The sequence below is a fragment of the Anarrhichthys ocellatus genome, unplaced genomic scaffold, assembly GCF_004355925.1.
Source record: "Anarrhichthys ocellatus isolate YVR2014 unplaced genomic scaffold, GSC_Weel_1.0 scaffold20, whole genome shotgun sequence".
In the NCBI taxonomy this organism is placed as follows: domain Eukaryota; kingdom Metazoa; phylum Chordata; class Actinopteri; order Perciformes; family Anarhichadidae; genus Anarrhichthys; species Anarrhichthys ocellatus.
Window position 1 is genome coordinate 3,424,014 of NW_022280050.1, and position 20,278 is coordinate 3,444,291.

The 20,278-nt window shown below is 41.4% G+C and overlaps 1 protein-coding gene across 5 annotated transcripts in view; it reads right to left on the minus strand.

Annotated features, from left to right (window-relative positions):
• erbb4b (erb-b2 receptor tyrosine kinase 4b) overlaps nucleotides 1–20,278 on the minus strand; it is a 272,516-nt gene that overhangs the window by 90,243 nt on the left and 161,995 nt on the right. For all 5 annotated transcript variants that reach the window (XM_031858651.1, XM_031858650.1, XM_031858649.1 and 2 more), the window contains one exon: nucleotides 2,330–2,461. In XM_031858651.1, coding sequence (XP_031714511.1) covers nucleotides 2,330–2,461 — 132 coding nt within the window. The remainder of the gene's footprint in view (nucleotides 1–2,329; nucleotides 2,462–20,278) is intronic.

Consider the following 20,278-nt stretch of genomic DNA (forward strand, 5'->3'; position numbering starts at 1 on the left):
TCTTTCGCTTAATGTCTATGCCTGTCGCTCTTTGTCTTTTTCCAGTCTGCCCCTCTGCTTTTCTCTGCTTCTACAGTCTGTTCCCCTCAAACTAGCACTTTTGAGAATGCTGGCGAAAGAAAGGTTGACAGCCTTGACTGTATGAAAAGCAGCACACAAACAGGATTATAATAAAATGTCAGCCAGCCATAAGTGGTTGTCTGACAGCGCCAAGTATGCAAAAACCTCAGATGCACCTAGTTAAATCTCTGTTCGACCTGCGAAGTCAAGACAAAGAGTTTTCATTGAATGTTCAAGGTCTTCACTATCTCATCTTATAAATTCTCAGTGACCTAGAATAAACCTGTCCAGCTCTCTTACTGCACCATAATCTTTTACAGCTTTCTTAAAACAGCCCCTAAGGTTGAAATGTCAAGAACGCTGCCATTCCCAGGGCTGGTGAGGAGCGAAAGACAGATGCCAGGTTTTCAACTGAATCAACGGGGCATGGATTCGAAAACCTGTCCTGTTTTTAGGAAGAGAAACAATGAACACAACAACAAGTGGCACAAATAAGTCACAAGTAATAACGACGTAAATCCTGCGTCTCCCCAAAGAAGATTATTGTCTCAATTGTGGATTACAGGTTTGGAGACCCTTGATCTTTTGGCGGAGTAGAAGACTTGCACGGGAGTAAGGGTCGAGCTAGGGCTAACAGGGCTGCAGGGAGGAGGGTGATAGAGCAGAATATCAATGCTTGGAGCTGTTAATCTGCATTTGAAGCCTCCAGCCAGTGCTGTGAGAGGAAATCCAAGGGCATATGCAGAGACTGTCCTTTTTTATTTTCTTCCATAATGATAATGCATTTTATTATTGTGTAATTATGTATTTGCAGAGGAACGAGACAGCTTAAAGAAAAGAAGAAAAAACAACAACAACAGATTAAAGTGTCAAACAGCTTGAGCATTAAATGAATAACAAAAGCAGTGTGTGTGTGTGTGTGTTAAGAGGTTAAGTCACGGAATGGGTCAGAAGAGGTAACTTGCATCTTTACTTCACTGACAGCCACCTCAACCGTCACCCCCCCCCCCCCCTTGACAGATTAAGTATGTTCATTTTATCCAAACAAATCTCTTCATAATCCTAAACATTTATTAACATGTCTTCCTGCTGACTACAGTGGGCCATTAAAGTGATGCGAGTGAGCAATCACTGTGCTTTGTTCTGGTAAAGAATGGAGTGACAGAATTGGGTCAAGGGGTGGTTTGGTAATGACAATGTTTTGCTGCTCACACTTGTTACTTATTGTCAATGGAGAAGGTTAAGAGGGTCTCCTTTGGACCATTTCCCTTGTCACAATTTACCAGCCCATGCTGCCTTATAAAAGGCGTGAAAAAACCTAACTACAATTTTTAAAGCCGATATTTGAGTCTGCTCACAGTCCTGTAGGTTTGAGTTCAGGAACCTTCAGGTAGAGTTGACTATACTTTTGATCAAGATTGTTTACTGCTAATGAGTCATCACATATGTAGTGATGGGCTCTCCTTTATCAGCAAGTTACACTGCATCAACACCTAAGAAATACATGAAATAGCATGTGAGAGAAATGAAAAGGTGCAAAACTGTCACTATTTGAAGAGACAAAAGAATTAGAGCTGAATTTACTGGCAGTGAGGAATGTAAAATTGATTGGAAAATGTCAAAATATTTGGGAAAGCAATGCAGTGGGTGCAGAGTTAGTCTGTGGGAGAAAGGGAAAGAGCAGCAATCGTCACCTTCTCATTAACTGCTGAAGTGCTATTGAGCAATGCAGACTGGACAGATTTTACACATCAAAGTCTGTTTACAGGTCTTGGGGAGTGCTACTGGAAATCTGACAAATCTGTTTAAAGTCTTCTGTGGCTTCAGAGCGAGCTGCGCACAATCTGATAAAGTGACATTTGCTTAAGGCAGAGCTGGTTGAGGCTGAAAACTACAAGTTTGACAATGCCAAAAATTCTGGTGGTATGTATAAAGAAGTGAGTATAACAGTCCTTTTTAGACTGCTGCTCATCTCGCTCCACTGTCGGTGGTCAAGTTGCATTGCGGGTAATGGCGTAATAAGAAAGTGTGGAGTAAAAAATGCAATATCTCTTGTTGTGCTGCATCAATTCTAATACATCATGATTATTCAATATAGAAGTGTAATGCTAAGTGCTATTCTAAGCATCAATGTTGCCAGATGTGAATGAGTATAAACATCTGAGTGAGGGGCAACAAAAATACTCTCGATAAAACTTTCCTTTAAATAAAGGTTGAAGTCAAATCAAGTCTTAATGTCTTCTACACTTGTGTTTGTTGGGCTACTTACATGTGACACTGCTGTTGGTGGGTACCACCACAGGATGCATCCGGGGGCTTTTGACAATGTCCAGCCAATGGATTGTGTCCGCATGACACAGGAACTTGTTCTGGTCAACATACACACCTCCACTCAGGATCTCTGTGGACAAGAGAGAGATCACACAGTCAATACAGATACACACAGGGCTTCCTTGCTACTTAATTGTTTCTGCCTGGAGGATGCAACTAATTCAGCAGCCCTGTTACCAATCTCCTGATGTGATTTTTAATTGCCAATTTTTTTTTTCCCCTCTTAATTTTATAACTTACAACTGACATAGGGGATACAACGGCGTATATCGAGTGGTGATAGAAAAATGTCTTTCATTTCAAATGATGCCCTTTATTTCGTTGCGTTACAAATCACACTCGTATTTTACATCATTTGGTTGATGCTTTGTGTTTTCGGGCACGGCATGGATGCAGCCTGCAGGCTGGACATTTGCATGAAGGCAGCAACACAGAAGAAAATGAAGGAGAGTGTATGGGACACAGAGCAGGGCAATTCTGAACAGGATAAGGACTCCAACCAGCAAAAAAAAAAAAAACAGGGGCTCAGACCTAAAAGAGGAGCTACTTCTGTCACATTAACGAGGTACTTTCCAAATTTCAACAGACTCAAACCGCACTAACCTCTTTTACAACTTACGTAAGAAACACCATATGACAAAGAATCACAAAGAGGAAAGAACATAGCGGCTGCTTTCGCATCTTTCATCTGCAATGACATGGACCACATTTACACGATTAATGGGGGTTTCGGGGCATAGTGCATTTGACACAAGGTACAAAATGTTAAGCCGAAAACACTAAAGGAGGAAATTCACAAGGTATTGTACGCTACAACAGCAAACATGTGGTCGAGCTGAATGACACATCCCTTTGTGAGTCTGACAATACATTTCATCTTAGACTGGACACTCTGCAGTTGGTGTTTACAGGCAGGCTATTACTCAGATGACCACACAGGAGAAATATTAGCAAGTGATCTCAGGGAAGCTCTTGAGTCATGGAGACTGCGTGAGGTCTGTGTCACCACGGATACTGGCACTAACAACATCCATGTACTTCAGCTGAATGACGAGAGACACTTTGTGTTTTGGCCACCAACTTCATCATTCATTAGTGCGTGTCTAAAACAATGTTATTACAAACCTTATTATCATTGTTCATTTTATTACACCAAACTGCATTTTCAATTGCTGACAGGAGGAACAATGTATGTTAACAATTTAGTTTTTATTGTAATAGCCAGACATGGCAAAATATGTCTGCCATTGAGTTTCTGAGCATTTAAAAGACAGTATAAAAGCGTAAAATCAAGAATACACCCCCTGACTTTGCAAATCATTTTCTAAAGTCATGATTTTTTATTTACACCGCGCGAAGTGTGAAACTACTGCAAGTGGCGTCTGCAAGACATTACATTACTGTTGTCTATTTTGTTCCAAGGAATTGAAAATTTCCTCTAAATATAGGAAGAAAATTAATAAAATATAAGTGCAAATATGCTATATTGTGTTATGTATTGTTATCTGAATATGAAGCTACCTATATTGTGATATGTGTCATTATCTGGATATGAAATGACTTATATCGTGATATGAAATTTCGGTCATATGGCACAGCCGTAGACTGACATGGCGTGTTGAAATCAAAATCGAATCACTAGATTGGAAAGGCACTTTATCCTTTTCTTTTCAACTGAGGGCAAATGCAGGGCTGGGTTTCAGGGGAAGGAACTGATGTTGAGACACACACATCTGACGATGGTTGTTGTACTGAAGCAGCCAGGACAAAGCAGTGTCATATTGCCATTATTACAACCTCTGATTTTGTTGTTTTCCTCATCCTCCTATTCCCATGCTGTTAGAAGACAGGGTCAATTAAGTCTCGCTGCCATCACAATGCAAAATCCATCTGGGGTTTTAAACTGGGGCTGTAGGGGACAGCAGTCCCTATTTTATAATTCATCAAGGACTTTGGTCATCACTCCATCAAAATATGTATCATCCTTCCAGTGATTGTCATCCAATGATTGTCAAAGGATTTATTCATGTCGTCACACCCACACACAGACACACACACACACACACACACACACACACACACACACACACACACACTGTCTGTTGCAGGGTGGTTCCGATCATTGTTGTGCAGGAGTTCAGAAAATGCTTAATCCTGACTTTTATGTGAGAAAGAATGGGAAAAAGAAAGACAGAGAGACAAATAAATATGGAAGAAAGCCACAGAGAGACGGATGGCGGGAAAGAAAGACAAAGTGAAGCCCAGTAGCAGATTTGCATTATTTACAGAGCTTGTGTGCTCTCTATCTCCTTACAAACAGATTACTGACACAGGGCTGAAACCGATGAGACACACAATCATACATGAGGCGCCCTGCAAGCACCACACTGAAACAGCCAAATACAATATCATCCCACAAAAGCCCGATTAAATGATGCTCCTTGGATAATAGGTGGTGGTGGTATTACCTACAAAAGCCCCACCCCCCAACCTCAGCTCTCTTTCTGCATGTGCGGTGGGAGTTATGGAGATGAATTAATCCTGCCTCTCACCACAGGAGGGATATCATTTGGGTAGGAGGAGGCCTCGTCTCAAATTCAAATTGTTTGCACAATAAGATGCTGCTGGGAAAGTAGGGCAATGGACAAGCCAACAGACAAAGCAAAGTAGTTATTTTACGACAAAAACGACAGCAGGGCATCTCAACCCTGTTCACGCAAGATATTACATGGGCATTCAACTTCATACTGGGTGGTGAAATTGGAACCAAAATAAGTCAAATCTAGATGTAAACATGTCCAAGATATATTCTCGGTTCACATACAGTAGGTTCCAATAGGCTTTGAAATGTATGCCATTTGGGTAAAATGACATACATTCATCAGGAATGGATGCAGGAATGTCCCATTTGAGTCGTAATTCAATCTATTGTTGTGCTTGTCTATGATTTTCGCAGAACAACAACAAAATCATTGCCAAGTCCTTACATTTGATCATTGTGTCGCTTGTGCACTCAAACCAGAGGCAAGGCTTGCTCTTCTAGAGAATACTTAGATATAAGGACATTAGCAAACAAGTACAGTGACTTGCGAAGAAGAAGAAGAAGCACATGATAATGATGGATATGCAGCATAGATTCTACTCTACTGTATTTTATCTTGAATATTTAAAGGTAAAAGCGGACCTTTGGATATGCTGTCCATCATCATCGGTGAAGGAAATGTGTCCTCATGTCCGTAAACTTGAGCCATACTCATGCCACAAAGATAATAACCACTGTTGTAAACAAAATAGTTGAATTTAAGCAACAATTTAGCCACAAACCATTGCCAGGATTCTTGTGTGTGGTAAACAAGTGAGTCAAGGTGTTTTCACTAATTCCAGCTGGACCTGAGCAGCATTCACACTCTCCAACACATTGTATAAACAGACCGAAAAATAAAACACTCTCTGCTAAACACTTTCACAAGTGACCCTCGGCACCATCCAGAGGGCTCCACCATCTTGTAATGATTCTCGCACACATGGTGCATTTGGACACGTACTGCACAACATACCAAGATGACCAAGATCAAGGAGCTGGACAACAGTTTAATTGGCTGCTTGCTGGCGCTTTGCCGAGGACAGTTTAAGTATTTCCCACATCGTCCGTCATCAATATATTAACAATTAACGAACATCTTACATAATACCTACAAAATTGTGCAAAACTTATGCACGCTTTGCTTTTTCATTACCATTAAATGCTTGGCTTGCACATCTGCTGGGTGTGCAGTAGGTGACCAGGGGGAGATCAATGGTTAACTCCTGTTGTTGATTGTTCAGTGGGTAGAGAACATGGCTTAATTAGTTTGTTCACGTAGCTACAGCTCGTGTCTCCAAACTACCCCCTACCCTTCCACTTCATCCACAGAGCCACTCCAAGTGTCTCTGAATGAGTGCATGGCTTCAAAAAGGCCCAGCAATCTTCAATATCAGGCCACATGACCGTTGGAGGAAAACAATATGAAATTCAAGGAGGCGGAACAAATGTATGCAGGCAATTATTTTGATGGTAATCGCTTGTTGTAATTTTTTTTTACTTTCTTATTGCAGTGCGGGGACGAGTTTGATTAAGACTGGGAGGCAAATAGCAAACCAATGATCAGAAAGAAATCCATATTAATGAGTTTGTGAGAGTGAATTAATAAGTGCTGTGTGGATTGTTTAATGAAGAAATATGTAGGAAAACAGAAGTACTATAATGAATGGTTGACTTGCTCTGGTGTTGGAGGACTGCATTATCGGATATCCTCACTAGTGTTCATTCTTTTGTATACTGAAGAAAATCCATGTTCTGAACTGCTACCATCAATACACGCAAGAAAACACATTCACTCGATAGCTAAACTTCAGTCCCTCTGAGGGAGGTATATACACACAGACGTGAAGAAAAACCAGCCGACTTGAAGAGTTAGATAGAGAGTTAGCAAGAGATAAAGAAAGACACTCAAACAGTCGGGCAATTACAGTAGATACACAGGTATTCAATCAGAGAGACAGGGGCGTTTCTCCTCTCCTCCAGCAACCGGACTGGGGATTTTACACTGGGTCTCCACCGTAGTGTCTCATTGAGTCCGAGAGCTTGTGTCGGCTAAGCGCTGCTATTAGCTCAGTGCAACAGAGGGGAAAAACTCAGTGGGAAGATGATGATGCATTCTGGGTCAAAGAGGCTAAATGCTGGGGCACAGATCCTGCTGTACACCCCAGCAGCAGTGGGAGGCTTAAGTTGTTGCTATGATGCACTCAAACTAGGAGTCATACCAAAATGAGCGCACATGTACAGTCAACACACAGAAAGAAGCATGCTAAAAACATATTCACAAACACACGTTTGGCTGAGTGTTGGCAATAATGAGGCCCTCATTACCATACGTGTCTTGAGAACCGATTGCATTACCAGTATAGGTCACTAATTTGAATCCCTATGACAATCGTGAAAATGAGGGGGGCAAACCATAAAAAAACTATGTAGTAGGAAGTGGACAATACTCATGTTGCTGGTCCATAGCGGAGCCCTTCTCACCTACAGATCCAGTATAAGAAGAAGAAATTTAGATAGTGAGTAGTTCTATCGGGAAGTTAAATGAGGACACTCAATCAACAACAAAGAAATAAATGTAAGATAAGTGAGTACGCAATTGGGTAAATAAAGACTGTACATGCTGATTTGACGGATGAAGAATAAATTACTTGGAGTGATGGATGTTATGATGGGAGAATGAAGGACATCTATTTTATCTGCCATCATCCATCAGTGTATCCGTTCAGCTGTCATGATAGATGATGGCTACTGAAAAAATAATGAGAAAGAAAGAAAATGTAAAGAGTGTCTACAATATGGTTGCAAAGGTTGAATAGATGATGCACGAATGAGTGAATAGAACTATTTGATGAACCCACTCCAGAGGACACATCATCTTCAGCACTCCTGAAAAAACACAAACTTAAAGCTGAATTGGTAAATAAAGCAACAATAAGCTTTAGGAGAAGACATTTTCTTTGTCTTCGAGCGATCCCCATGTTGCCACATAGCACTGCGTCAATCACTGTGCTCTGAGTTGCTCCGTTGCCGACAGGAGGTGTCAGGACAGCAAATCTCTGCCTTTGCTCAACAAATAGGTGATCTCCCCTCCCATCCATCATCTGCTGCTGCTGCTACTGCTGCACAGTTCCATCCTTGCCCTCCAGTCCCCACTGTTGCCAAGTAAATGCTTGCAGATTCCAGATGTAAAGAATGTTTGTATTTGGGTGTATTTGCATGTAAGTGTTGAAAAAAGATGAAGATAAAAAGAAGGAAAATTTATATGCATGAGCATGCAATAATTTGTATGCATGGATATGTTCGTTTGTTGGGTTTTTCTCTCATCTTTATGACAGACAGTTCTTTGTCAAAATACTGTAAATGATCATCTCTCGAAACAAAATGTGTGATGTTCCACAAGGGTCAGTCCTGGGGGCCACTAGTCCAGAAGATTTATATTGAACTTCTATTAAGTGGAGGCTCTCAAACAAGACATATTTAGAAAAAAAAAAGAGTAGTCATAATTGAAGAAGTGGAGGACGGGCTATACTGACTTGTAATCATTAGTATGAGTCAAGCTCTTTGGGAAGCACCTCCAGAGCTACTGAAGACATTAAACAACTGCTTTCTTAGGCTGAGTACCAGTACTCCGTGTAGAAAGTAAATTGAATTTAACGCTTAAAATTGGTGGAAGGTCCGATCAATCTATAGATGTCACCCCTTGGTGGTGTCATCAAGAGTCAAATCATCTCTTAAAAGCCATCAGGCAAGAAACCGTCGCGTCATCTTTGACTGAATGTACATGACAAGGCTCATGTTGGCATGTTGGCCATGTCACCAAATTGGAACATTTCTCTTCCTGAGCAACACAGAGAGACCAATGCACACTTAAATATTGAGCCGGGGATCGAACCGCCGATCCTCTGATTGAAGGACGGCCCTGCTCCCCACTTAGCCACAGTCGCCCCTATTCAGTGCCATATATACCAATGAAGTCCTTACTACAAGATCTATAGAGTGAAATGTCGAGCAGCATGAATCATAAACTTCATGTCTCCTTGAAGGTCATCGGATGGAGCACCTCCCATACAGACGGCATGCAATTGTAACACTGTTAACGCAGTCCCCAAGCAAAATCGTGGAAACCATTCAAATGTAATTGCACTTTTATGTGTTTAACTATTGACCTGAAAAGTACAACTGCATTCATTTGACTACATAAAAGCGCTTCACGAGAGGTTCACCAGAGAGATGGCAGCATCGGGATTAGACTGTTTCTGAACACACTGCGGTCAAGAGCTGCAGCGTGGGCTGTGTGTGTGTACAATGTGTGTCTCGCATTGATGTGTTGGTAGAAGAGATCTGGCGAAGGTTTACAGAGACCGAAGCATGGTAAGACCAAAACAATTGCATGGCACCATGTTAGGAGATAAAACTGAATGAAAGATAGAGGAAGATATAAAAGATTGAACAGAGAAGAACACAGCCATGAGATGAGTGATTTCTTTGAGTACATGAGTTCTAAAGTTCAGAAATCACAGTATGTGTCTGCCTATGTCGCTGCATATGCATATGGAGACACACGGGTCCACACATTGGATGCACATTTAATTTTAACATGGTGACTGACATTCATGGCTGAGTGCCCACGGCAGCACGCAGCGTCACGTGACGTTCACATTTTCGAGGTAATGAACAACCTCATCCATCTCAATGCAAAAACCATTCAATTCAAAAACTCTAGCCCACCATGGCCTGTTATTTCATTGAATCTTGAAGCTCTATTTTTTCCTGTATGGCAGTCTAGTGTTTAGGCAGAAAACAAGCTGCAAAATCTCTTATGAAGGCAATTTAAAAAAAGTCACATTGTCAAAGACAACGGTAGTTGAGAAGATGTAAATTGTCCTGAGAGCACTAAGGCCTGGATGCACAGCAGTAGTTGGGCACAATGTTCGGTCAAGAAACGAGACATTGTACGTGGAGTACAGAGTACAGCATATTAATGTCTGAAATAGGTACTGGTCAAACTGATCTTCTGGAATTATCTGACAATTACATCAAAACTCATCTACTGTATCTCTTGATACAATAATTAAGAAGTTTATTTTTGTGTCTTTCGTGAGGTGTATAATTCCACTTATTCTGTTAATGGCTGATTTCAGACCCAAAATAGGGAAATTTCCGTCAAAATAACAACTGAACTTGTTTCAAATTGATTTAATTGAAGCTGTTAATAGAAAACCATTTATTCACTAATCTTCAATCTTTAAAATGAACACATTGTTCGAATCTTAGGAATGACATGTCCTTTTTATCCTTTGCGTCGCTCTGAAGGAGAAATGTTGAAATATTTGCTGAGGTATAGTCGTTGGCATGGGGGCGCCAGCCATGGCCCCCATCCCCCAAACATACGCCTCTCCTCCACCAAGATAATTGCATCCACAGGCAGCTGATTAAATTTGGCCCATCCCTCATGCAATTGTTTCCTATGAGTCTTTATGAAAAATGGCGGAGATTTGGGGATTATGGAATTATAACGTAGCATGGAAAAGCATCTCCTTAAAGATGAGATGAGGAAAGACAGGATTGTTGTGGATATTCAACTCAAACTGTGATAAAGCCCTGGTAATCTGAGCATTATAGGACAGAGGAGGGGGAGAAAATAATATTACAATGAGATAAGAAAAATCTAAAAGGAAAGAACAACAAAAACATGAAAACAATTAAAGGAAGACACTAAAAAAGACAGAAATGATGTACAAGGGGACAAACAAATGAGCGATGGAAAAAAAAAAGGACCTTCAATTGCTGCTGCTGCTGAGGGCCACTTAGCTTATCAAGGCTGATGTGTGATCGGCCTGCCAGCTGAATTAAAATGAGGCGCGCTCTCTGGAATGGGCAACACTAAAAGGGTCTGAGAGAAAGAGAAGGAAAGATGGATAGACTGAGAGGAAAGAGAGCATATCTTACCACAAGCATACCAAGTATGTCGGTTGTACCACAGAGGAAGTCTTAAGTCAGTTCATTATTTGCTAAGGCAACAACACGTCATTGAGGCCTTGTTTTTCCAGGCCTACTGAGACATTCAGTAATACACTACGGGCCACTGCTCTGACTTTGTTCACACAGCACTTGTATGTGGTGTGGATCAGCCAAGGTGGGACAGTCGACCCAGAAGAATGTAAAATAGATTTAAACTGAAATTACGAAGCATTTATAAAGCACCCACATCTGCCAAAAGCTGCACATAATCGTCTAAATTGTTATTTTAATAACAGGGTTGTGTTACGGTGTTTTTAGTCAGATAAGTGTTTTAGGGTTCAGAGGGTCAGTGCTGATATCACACAAGGGGCTTGCTATGCTACTTGGTATGAGTCACTACTATAAGAGCTGGGAGATGCCATGACAGACCCAAGAAGAGCCATGGCAAAGTTTGATGCAGTGTCACTCTCGAAACGCAAAAGTGATGTGTGTAACAAACTTTGCCCCCCATCTTTTTTACTGCTGGAATCAAAGATGAACTGCCTTCAGCTTAAGACGGCCAAGCGTTCAGTGGTGAGTGGTGGTAAGCTTTCTTTTTTCAGTTGTTACACAACAAAAAACATTTGACCTCAAGGGGAGACTGTCCACCCGGTGTATGACATCAGCCAACATGTCTCAGAAAACAACTGTGGAGCAGATGCTTTCAGACCACATCCATGACCAAACCGGCCTCTGTTTATGTGCAATAAAATGTTGCAATAGCAGACTATAATAAAAAAGCGAAATATGACCACATTATCATAGAGGCAACACCTGCTAGATGTGGTGGAAACACAAAGCTTCAGAACAAATACCATTGATGAAAGCCAGATCTTTTTAGCACTACAACAAATAAATGTACCGTGGAGAGGTGGCAAAGATTTAAAATTTGTATTTGGTAAAGTCATGCCTGGTGTTGCATGTAGTAACACCCACCCTATATCTCTGGGGACCTTAGATGAACGGAAAAGTCCTTTTCATGTCCCATTACCCATCGCTGCCCCCATCAATAGCTGTTCCACTTACCCAAGGCTTCGGCCTAAGAGGCAAAAAATAAGCATATTAATTATTAAGCTGCCAGGGGAGAAAGGGGAGGAGTCGTAGCGTCTGAGGGTAATCTGTGTGTTTATGTGTGTGTGTCGGCACTGAGGCAAGGTTTTTTAAATTGTTTTGGGAGCACTGCTTCTTTTAAACTTGTGGAAAGCAATCCTCAATGATAGCAATTTAAATTGGTGTTTATAGCTGGAAATCTCAGGCCTTTTATCGTATGCACTGTATATATTGTCAATATACAATCTGCTGAAAGATCCACAGATTAACCATCATCCGGGACACAAAGTCTATAGTTTTTTGTAAAGCAACACACTCTACAGCATGTCATATGGAAAAAGGAAGGCAGTAAACAGTTATTACAAAGCAAAACAACATAGTACCGAGTACAAAGCTTGTATACACACTAACCACCTCAGAAGACACAGACTTCAGAACTTGTTTATATATTTAACACCTCACATCTTTAACGGGGAGCATTTTATATCACCTAAAGTCCACAGGTAGCCTATCCATTTAGGCCTCAAAAGTAAGTTGATAGAAAGTGACATTTTCCTCAGTGGCTTTTGAATCCCACTGAGCTGCCAGTCAGCTCCTACTTCACTTGCTTTCCTACTCATTTTGCTCCTCTTCTGAGAAGAGCACTGATCGCCTCTGACATCAAAGACCTGTCTGAAACACAGTCCGGCACTTCAGAATCAAAGTAAGAACTGCGTGTCAAGCCTGCACAGCCGTGTGCCGAGATGGGAAAGCCGCAATGACAGCCATCCAGTGACAGAAACGAAACATGACAATCACAGTGTTTGCTTGGAATCTGCAATCATATCTATGGCAGACATTTCAGAAACAGAACAATAAATAAAAAGGAGTAGGTACAGCACACACTGGACAAGAACATTCAGACTAAAAAAATGTATAAAAGGGTGAAACCTTTCATTTGTTGTTGTTTGTACGTGAATGTGTGTCTACCTCTGCTTGTCTAGATGTCTCTGCAGTGTGACAAAGCAGTGTTCACACAATCAGTAAAGGAATAAGATTGAATAAATGATTTAAGTAGTTTAGAGAAGAGGACTAGTGGTGTTTAAGCGGAACTGAACTGCATCTAAGATCGTGTTAAAATGGCTAAAATGTACAGTACAAAAACATCAGATAACTGCCATGATTTAAATTGGTCCCACGTTGGTGATATACTAGGTAGACGAGATTGTTCTTGCCAAAAAACAATGGGGGCACTGGTCGTTTGTTCAAGGTGGAATCGGTGTATTACTGTATGGCACTGCAAGAACTCCAGAGAAGGAGGTCAGCGCAGAAGGTTGGGCATACAAAGTGTGTCAAGTCCAACACCAGAGACCATTGTTTGCCTCCTGTCACATAGCAACCTTCAAAGTTGATTTATTTTACTTCTTAGAGGGAAATATTACCCTTAAAGCTGAAAAGATAAAATGTGCAATATTCTATATTTCTCTCACTGTAAACAAGTCACATCAAACAAACAAAACCAACTTTAACTTTATTCTACTAACACGTATTACGTATTCCCTGTGAAGCTAAAGCCAGGTACAGATCATTTGTCTTATAAAGATCCACCTTTGTACAAAAAACATTTACAACACTTCTACCATGGCCAATAGATATTCTTTTTCCTGATTCGCTGGCAGGTGTCCATTAATTTGAGTAATATACAGTATAAACAGACAGCTATTTTATCTGTAGTTCTGTGTTAAACTTCAGGTCAGGACATGGAGAGTGTGGCTTAGAGCTGTGCTGATTTTGTCAAAGGAAACAAAAATATTTTATTTTTTACTTTTCAATTTTAAACTGACATAAAAAAAAGAGAGAAACGGAAGAATGGACAAATGAACTACGTCCTGTGTTAATGCAAAGTCGTACTCAGGTAAACAACCTGCATACATCTGTGGAATCTCTAGCTTCTGATTAGCAAAGCGCCGTGTTCCACTGGCCAAAAATATTTGTTGTTCAGAAGTTCTTTTAGCCGCTTGATCTGTTGCACTGCTATCAGGTATCTTAACACTCATTCTGTACCTTGTGCTGAAACAACACGGTGGAACTCAGACGAGATTTCAACTCGGTGAACAGCGTCCTAATGGTCTCTGAGCTGGTTTTACATCTACATCATGGCGGATCTTAGCCTGATCTAAGCCACAGCCCGGGGGGATGGAAATGTTGGAGAAAGAGAGAGGACTGTGTTTTGATTATTAATCTGCATTCAAATTCCTTCCACACCTACTTCAACTTTTAATGAGGTGAAAGTCGACTCTCCCTCCCAGTGGGCCGCAGAGGTTCAGTTTGGAAGGTAATATGGGGTATAGTCATGTTTAGGCAAGACTGGATTATCTCTAGCTGACAAAAGGTGAGGCAGAGGTGGAGACTTGGGCTGGACAATATTTCTAATCAGTGAGTATAGTTAGAGTCCTTCTAGGTTGGTTCCTAATACAATCATGAGCTTAGGCAATGTACAACCGGTTCTCTGTCCCAAAGAGTCAAATACCGCAGCTTGGTCAGTGCTTCTTGGCGACTGACACCGGTGCACGGAGGACCCCTTTAGTGGCTATATGCGACACAGCTAACTCCAATGTAAACACACCTGCATCATTATTACACTGTCAGAGCAACTGACCACTATTCCACACAAGCTGGATGGTTCAAACAAACACAGGACTTGACCACTGTTTGTATCACTGCAACCATGCTCTTTTCCTAAACTGCAGTGGTTTTGTTGCATAAACAAAACAAAATAAAGTCAAATATGATAGGAAGGATTGTGAGATTAGAAAAGTGAGGAAATTATGGAAGATAGGATTCCTGATCTATGACCTGGGTAATACAGGGCCTTCATGGACAGAGGTAGACAACGGTAAAGAAATTCCTAACATATAACCGAAAGTGAGTACAATTTAGAAGTATCCTGCCATGTTAGGTCTGTGAAGCAAAACGATAAACACAACTGAAAAAAATTGACTTTGTTAAGATTGTCAGCGCCATTGTTCCATCTGGCATAAAACCCCAACCACCTGCTCTCACTAGTCTCACTATCTCTATCACACAGTGGTGTTACAGAGCAATCAATTAGCACCAACCACCACTGAAGGCCCGTTCCGGACTTCAATTTAACATGTGCCTCTTCACGATCCACATTAGGGGCTCACAAATGTGACAATATGAACGTCGTCCTTCAAAAAGAAAGTCCCTCTTGCTCCCTTCCTGGTGTGGTGAAATATTGAGTGTGACACGAGAGTAATTGCATCGGAAGTAATCAATTAGACACACAATTGAAGGAGACCTGAGGTCTGTGGGCTGCCAGGCAAAGAGACTCAACTAAATGCTGGTGACGTGCACTGAAACAATCTTGCCTGCCTCCTGTGGCATAATTGCTCCTCCCCCTAGAAGTTAGACGGTGGATGGAAGTCTCAGGGATCAGGAAAAGGCAGCGATTGTATGCCCCCCTCTCAGCAGTTCCTTGTCTGGGGTAAACACACCGAGTCAAATCGTCCCTTTCACCTAACCCCATCCCGTCTCATCCTTTCTCTGCCTCCCTTGTGCACTGAACAGGACGTGCTCAACAGATGATGCGTGCATTCACTGAGTTATTTTCCACAAAACAATTGCAGTAGGCTTTGGAGAACACAGTAGGACTGTACTCAAACGGCCGCTGCGCACAAAATGGTACTAATATTACATCGCATGCGTTTGTGTGAAAGGCATCAATGTAACAAATCAAGACAGCTAACTAAAGTATGATGAGAGAGACGGAGCCAAGGAAAGAGGGATAAAGAGATGGAAGAAAGACAGAAAACGGGGTAGATAAAGAGAGAGCAGATGGGCCATGAAGGAGTTGATAACGCCTTGGCGTAAAACACAGGCTTGTGTACATGCATGCAACGAGAGAGGATCATTCAGCAGATGGGGCCTCAGATTGGATGCTTCATTTTGGACAGACGCAGTGCAGGCGTAGGGTGGTTAGAAAAATGAATCAACAACACAAAACAAATCTGAAAAAAAAGATACTGGATGAAATGAGCGAAAGGGAGGGGGGGGGGGGCAGTAAATGTGTTAAATCAGAAAGCTCATGTGTGTTGTGCTCCTTATTGAGACTGTTATTATTTTGCCAGGGAAGCAGGCTGTAATTACCATGTGAAAGCACAGAAGCTGCCCGGGGTTCATGTGAATCCACACGGAAGTGCTGAAAATGTTTGCCTAAGCAGGAAGGAAGACACTGCGGGTCAGCGTGCATCAAAATACACATTAGTAACTTTGAGAATGTCACGAGGCAGCTCTGTTTAACCTTTTCCTTGCTCTAGGAGAAAAGGTAAAAAGTACTTATTTAAACCTGCAGTCTTAAAAACCCTTAAAAAAAAAGCTTTTTGTCTTCAGGTGGGAAGGGAGTCCTCACAATGTAACATATTCAAGTCAAGTAACAATACAACCAAACTTTCCACATAGAAGCAAAGAGTCTTTTACTATTTCTTATTCACGTCTATACACCCCTGTGCACACAGACACACACTATCCCTCAACTTTTCCCCAGCTTGACTGTGCCTTATATTTCATATTCATGAGGATAACTTGGCTAAGCTTGATTGAAAGGTGCATCGGAGGGAGTCCTATCCCCGCTCAGCCAGAGACCTCCTCCACTCCATCCTCCGGTCCCCTCAAATCCAGAGAGTCCATTCACAGCTTGCCGAGAGTGCACCAGAAAAATCAATACGTGCAACGCTACAATATACTAGCGACAAATTGATTTCATCCTAAGGCAATTTCGACCCGAGTACAAATGCGGGTGGGTTTTAGCACTGAAGGGGTCTTTTACTGAGCCTTCCCTCGATTAGCCCCTTATGTAGTTAATACATTTTATCCTCTTATATAATGTTCCTTATGGATAATATCGATCATTTTACACTTCTCCTGGGAGCTGCTGGCAGAGGAACGATGGACCAATGTGACAGCAACATGAAAGGCCTTGTAATGGATGAGAAAGCTAGCCTCGGACTCACTAAAGCACTCGACGGAAGGAAAGAGTTTTAATATACTACTTGATGTACAGTAGTGGATCTATCTGATTGTTTAGGCATATGTCCTTCCTCAGCAGTACACTGTATAATAATGACATCTGCAACACAACAAACTGGGACCCAATTTACCTTTTCAACCTCCCAGCAAGAGCTTGTTTTAACTGTCAGAACCATCTTTGCAAAAATCTGTGATATGACAGACTCTCCAAGTTTTTTGTCATAAGTAGATAAGTTATTTAAGGTTTTACAAGTCCAACATTTTGGAACTGACCCTAAAAAGCCCCAACTACCCAAATTGACATGCGTATACACATTTAAAAAGAAAAAAAGAATGAAATCTGATGAAAAAACAATGGAATCTCATGGTAGTAGGAAATACACTTAATTAGGTCCTCATACAAAATGAGGTAGATTCGAGCAGACCCAAAAAGAGAGAGAGAGCCAACATGACGATGCACGATGCGGCAACAATTAATGAGCAGCAGAAAGGAGGAGCTACACGCGTCACTTCACAGCTCATGCTCTCGCTGATAGCGAGGCGGCTTAGATCCACTTAGGTATTAGATAAATTGACACAAGACCCCAGGAAATAGCAGCTGGATACAATAAACTGCAAAATTAGGAGCTGCTTTTGGGACCCAGGTCTTGGTTATTAGGAACCAAGGGGAGCACTGGAGACCTCCATTTGGTTTGTTGTAATAACAACATATCAGAACATCTGCAAATATCTCATTAGAATATTTTTTCGTCAGCAATAAATGCTACTCTGCTATTAACAACGAGAAGTACTAGGGAGTTAGAACAGATTCAGACCATGGCTGTTGTGCATAACTTTCCCTCCACTTCATGGCTCGAGGCCATGGATAGCACATCAAACAGCAGCTTCTCACAGAGTTCAGCCCCGGCTCCCTCGGCGCCGGTTTCAACTTGGCACCACGATGAAGAGGACCGGCTTGGCAAAAAAGCTGCTCGTGGTGCCGGACAAATGCAATTCCCTAAGTGTGGCGCAACATGCAAGAAAGAATACAAGATGGAACAGAACACACACAAGCACATTCTGTTTCTGTGCATGCGGTCATGGAAGGCTGTGTCGCTTCCTTCGTCTCTGAGGGATCACCAGGAAGGAACAGTTGAATAGAACAATGAGAGACAATTGAATTATTTAGAAAGAAGGATTGGAAGCAGAAGAGACACAAGAGCAGTGCGAGGCGTCTTCCTCACAAATCCAAATGAATACTAGTCTAAGAATGAATTGTACTCTCTCAATACAGAGATAACCTGTAAATGCTGATATCGTCTTCATCATGTTGCTTCAGTGTCTTCTTGACATACTTGTAATCATGCTTGTATATAACTTATTTATGCCTTGTGTGAAATAACTTCAACGGAAGCATTGGGTGGAAACAAGCTTCGGTGTACTGTGTGCCATCAGTCCGGCGTGATTGCACTGGGAGCTCATTCCAGTTAAAAAAAATATATAAAAAATAATTTCAAAGCACAATTTACTGACATCACGAGGACATGTGTGGCACTTTGGTGGTGCTCCCTAATAAATCATTCAAAACTCTTTTGTCATGCTTCCCTATGTGTAAAAGATAATACGTGAAATAATTAATGTTATCTTTGCACTGAAGGGCAAAAGAGAATTGAAGAAAACAGAGCAGTGTTTGCACCGCGGGACACAACACAACCGAACAGAACTTACTGATAACACTTCTACTTAATGTTATTCAGCCAAAACACCAACGGATTCTCTCTCCACCCTTCATCACTTACAATATTTGTATGGTTGGATTTAACTTCAAAATGAGTGAATAATACCTCTGGTCTTGTGTTGCACACACCATGAGCTGGCCTCGGATTGCCCCACTTAGCCCTCTATAGGAAAAAGCTTGACATCTTTTTTTGCAAGTCAGAAGCTTCATTTCTCACTGACCTCAGGGTCAGGGCGCCTGAAGGAAACCTAGCAGCAGCACAAGGATCCATTGTTCAGAAAGAGGCAGCGCCACCCACACAATGTTTTCCTACTTAGTACGCTATTTATCAGCAATCACATTCACTGTCTTCTCCAACTTCTGAGGAAACAGGCTTGGGTCGATTGCAGAGTGGGTTGTAAATCAGACGAGAAACACTGTCTGTAAGCAGGAGCGATGTGTGGAAATAATAGAAGAGATAACGTCTTTTCACAACATCCAGAGTCAGCGTTATATCCCTTAGTGTGAGAGGATTAATTGTGGTAACAGCACCAGTAGTGTACTCAGGAGAAGTAGAAGAGGAAGACTGTCCGTATATTTCCATCTTGTGTGAAGGTGATAGAAGTCTGTAAACAACTACCACATTGGCCAATTTATTCATTAAATTGTGCAATGTACCGTCCAACCGGTCGTTTTACTGTTTTTGTGTTTTGGTAAAAGATTGTCTGAAAGCACCCCCCCTGTTATGCCCTTTGTAGATTTTTTTCTCAATAACACCAGGATATCTTTACGGGCTTATTGGTAGATCAACGTGAAACAATACAAATAACTGTTGCTTGTCAGCATAGTTTCAAAAGCAGTGGGTAAACAGCCTTGTGCTTGGCAACTATTGAATAACAATGGCATCTAAAACGGGGATCTGATCACAGTTGAATTCAGCTGTTAAAACCTTTTCGGAGTCATTAACTCAAAGACAGCAATTTGAAACAAGGTAATGAAGTGAGTGAAGTGAATAATTAAGTTTCAGGCAAGAGTCGGCGAAGCATTCAATGCAAAGTGGAAAAAATAGCTTTCAAAATATCAGTCTGTTTCCGTTCGGCCATCAACCGCTATTACCCTTTTATCAAGTTGACATTGGTGTGTGAATTGCCTCCATTTGCTAGGACTGTTTCCAACTCAACAATAATTTCAAAAATAACATTACATATAATGTTTAGAGCAGATTATTTTGCTAATGCTGGGCAGCTTGTCAGGCTTCGGAGTGAAAACAGTTTATCAGCTGCCCTAACCTGTTAACCTCTCAGCGGAAGTCTCAGTCGATGGTGAATGGAAGGGTAAAAATACACACACACACTCCAGGAGGCATGGAAATATAGAATGTTAAATGTTTGATCTCAGATAAAAACAAGCTTTGTATAAGATTGAACTCATGGTGAAGTTGCATTATCATTGACTAACAGGCCACGTCTTTGATCAAAAGGCACTCATACTCAAATACCCACAACAAGACACAGCGCTGACAAAATGTG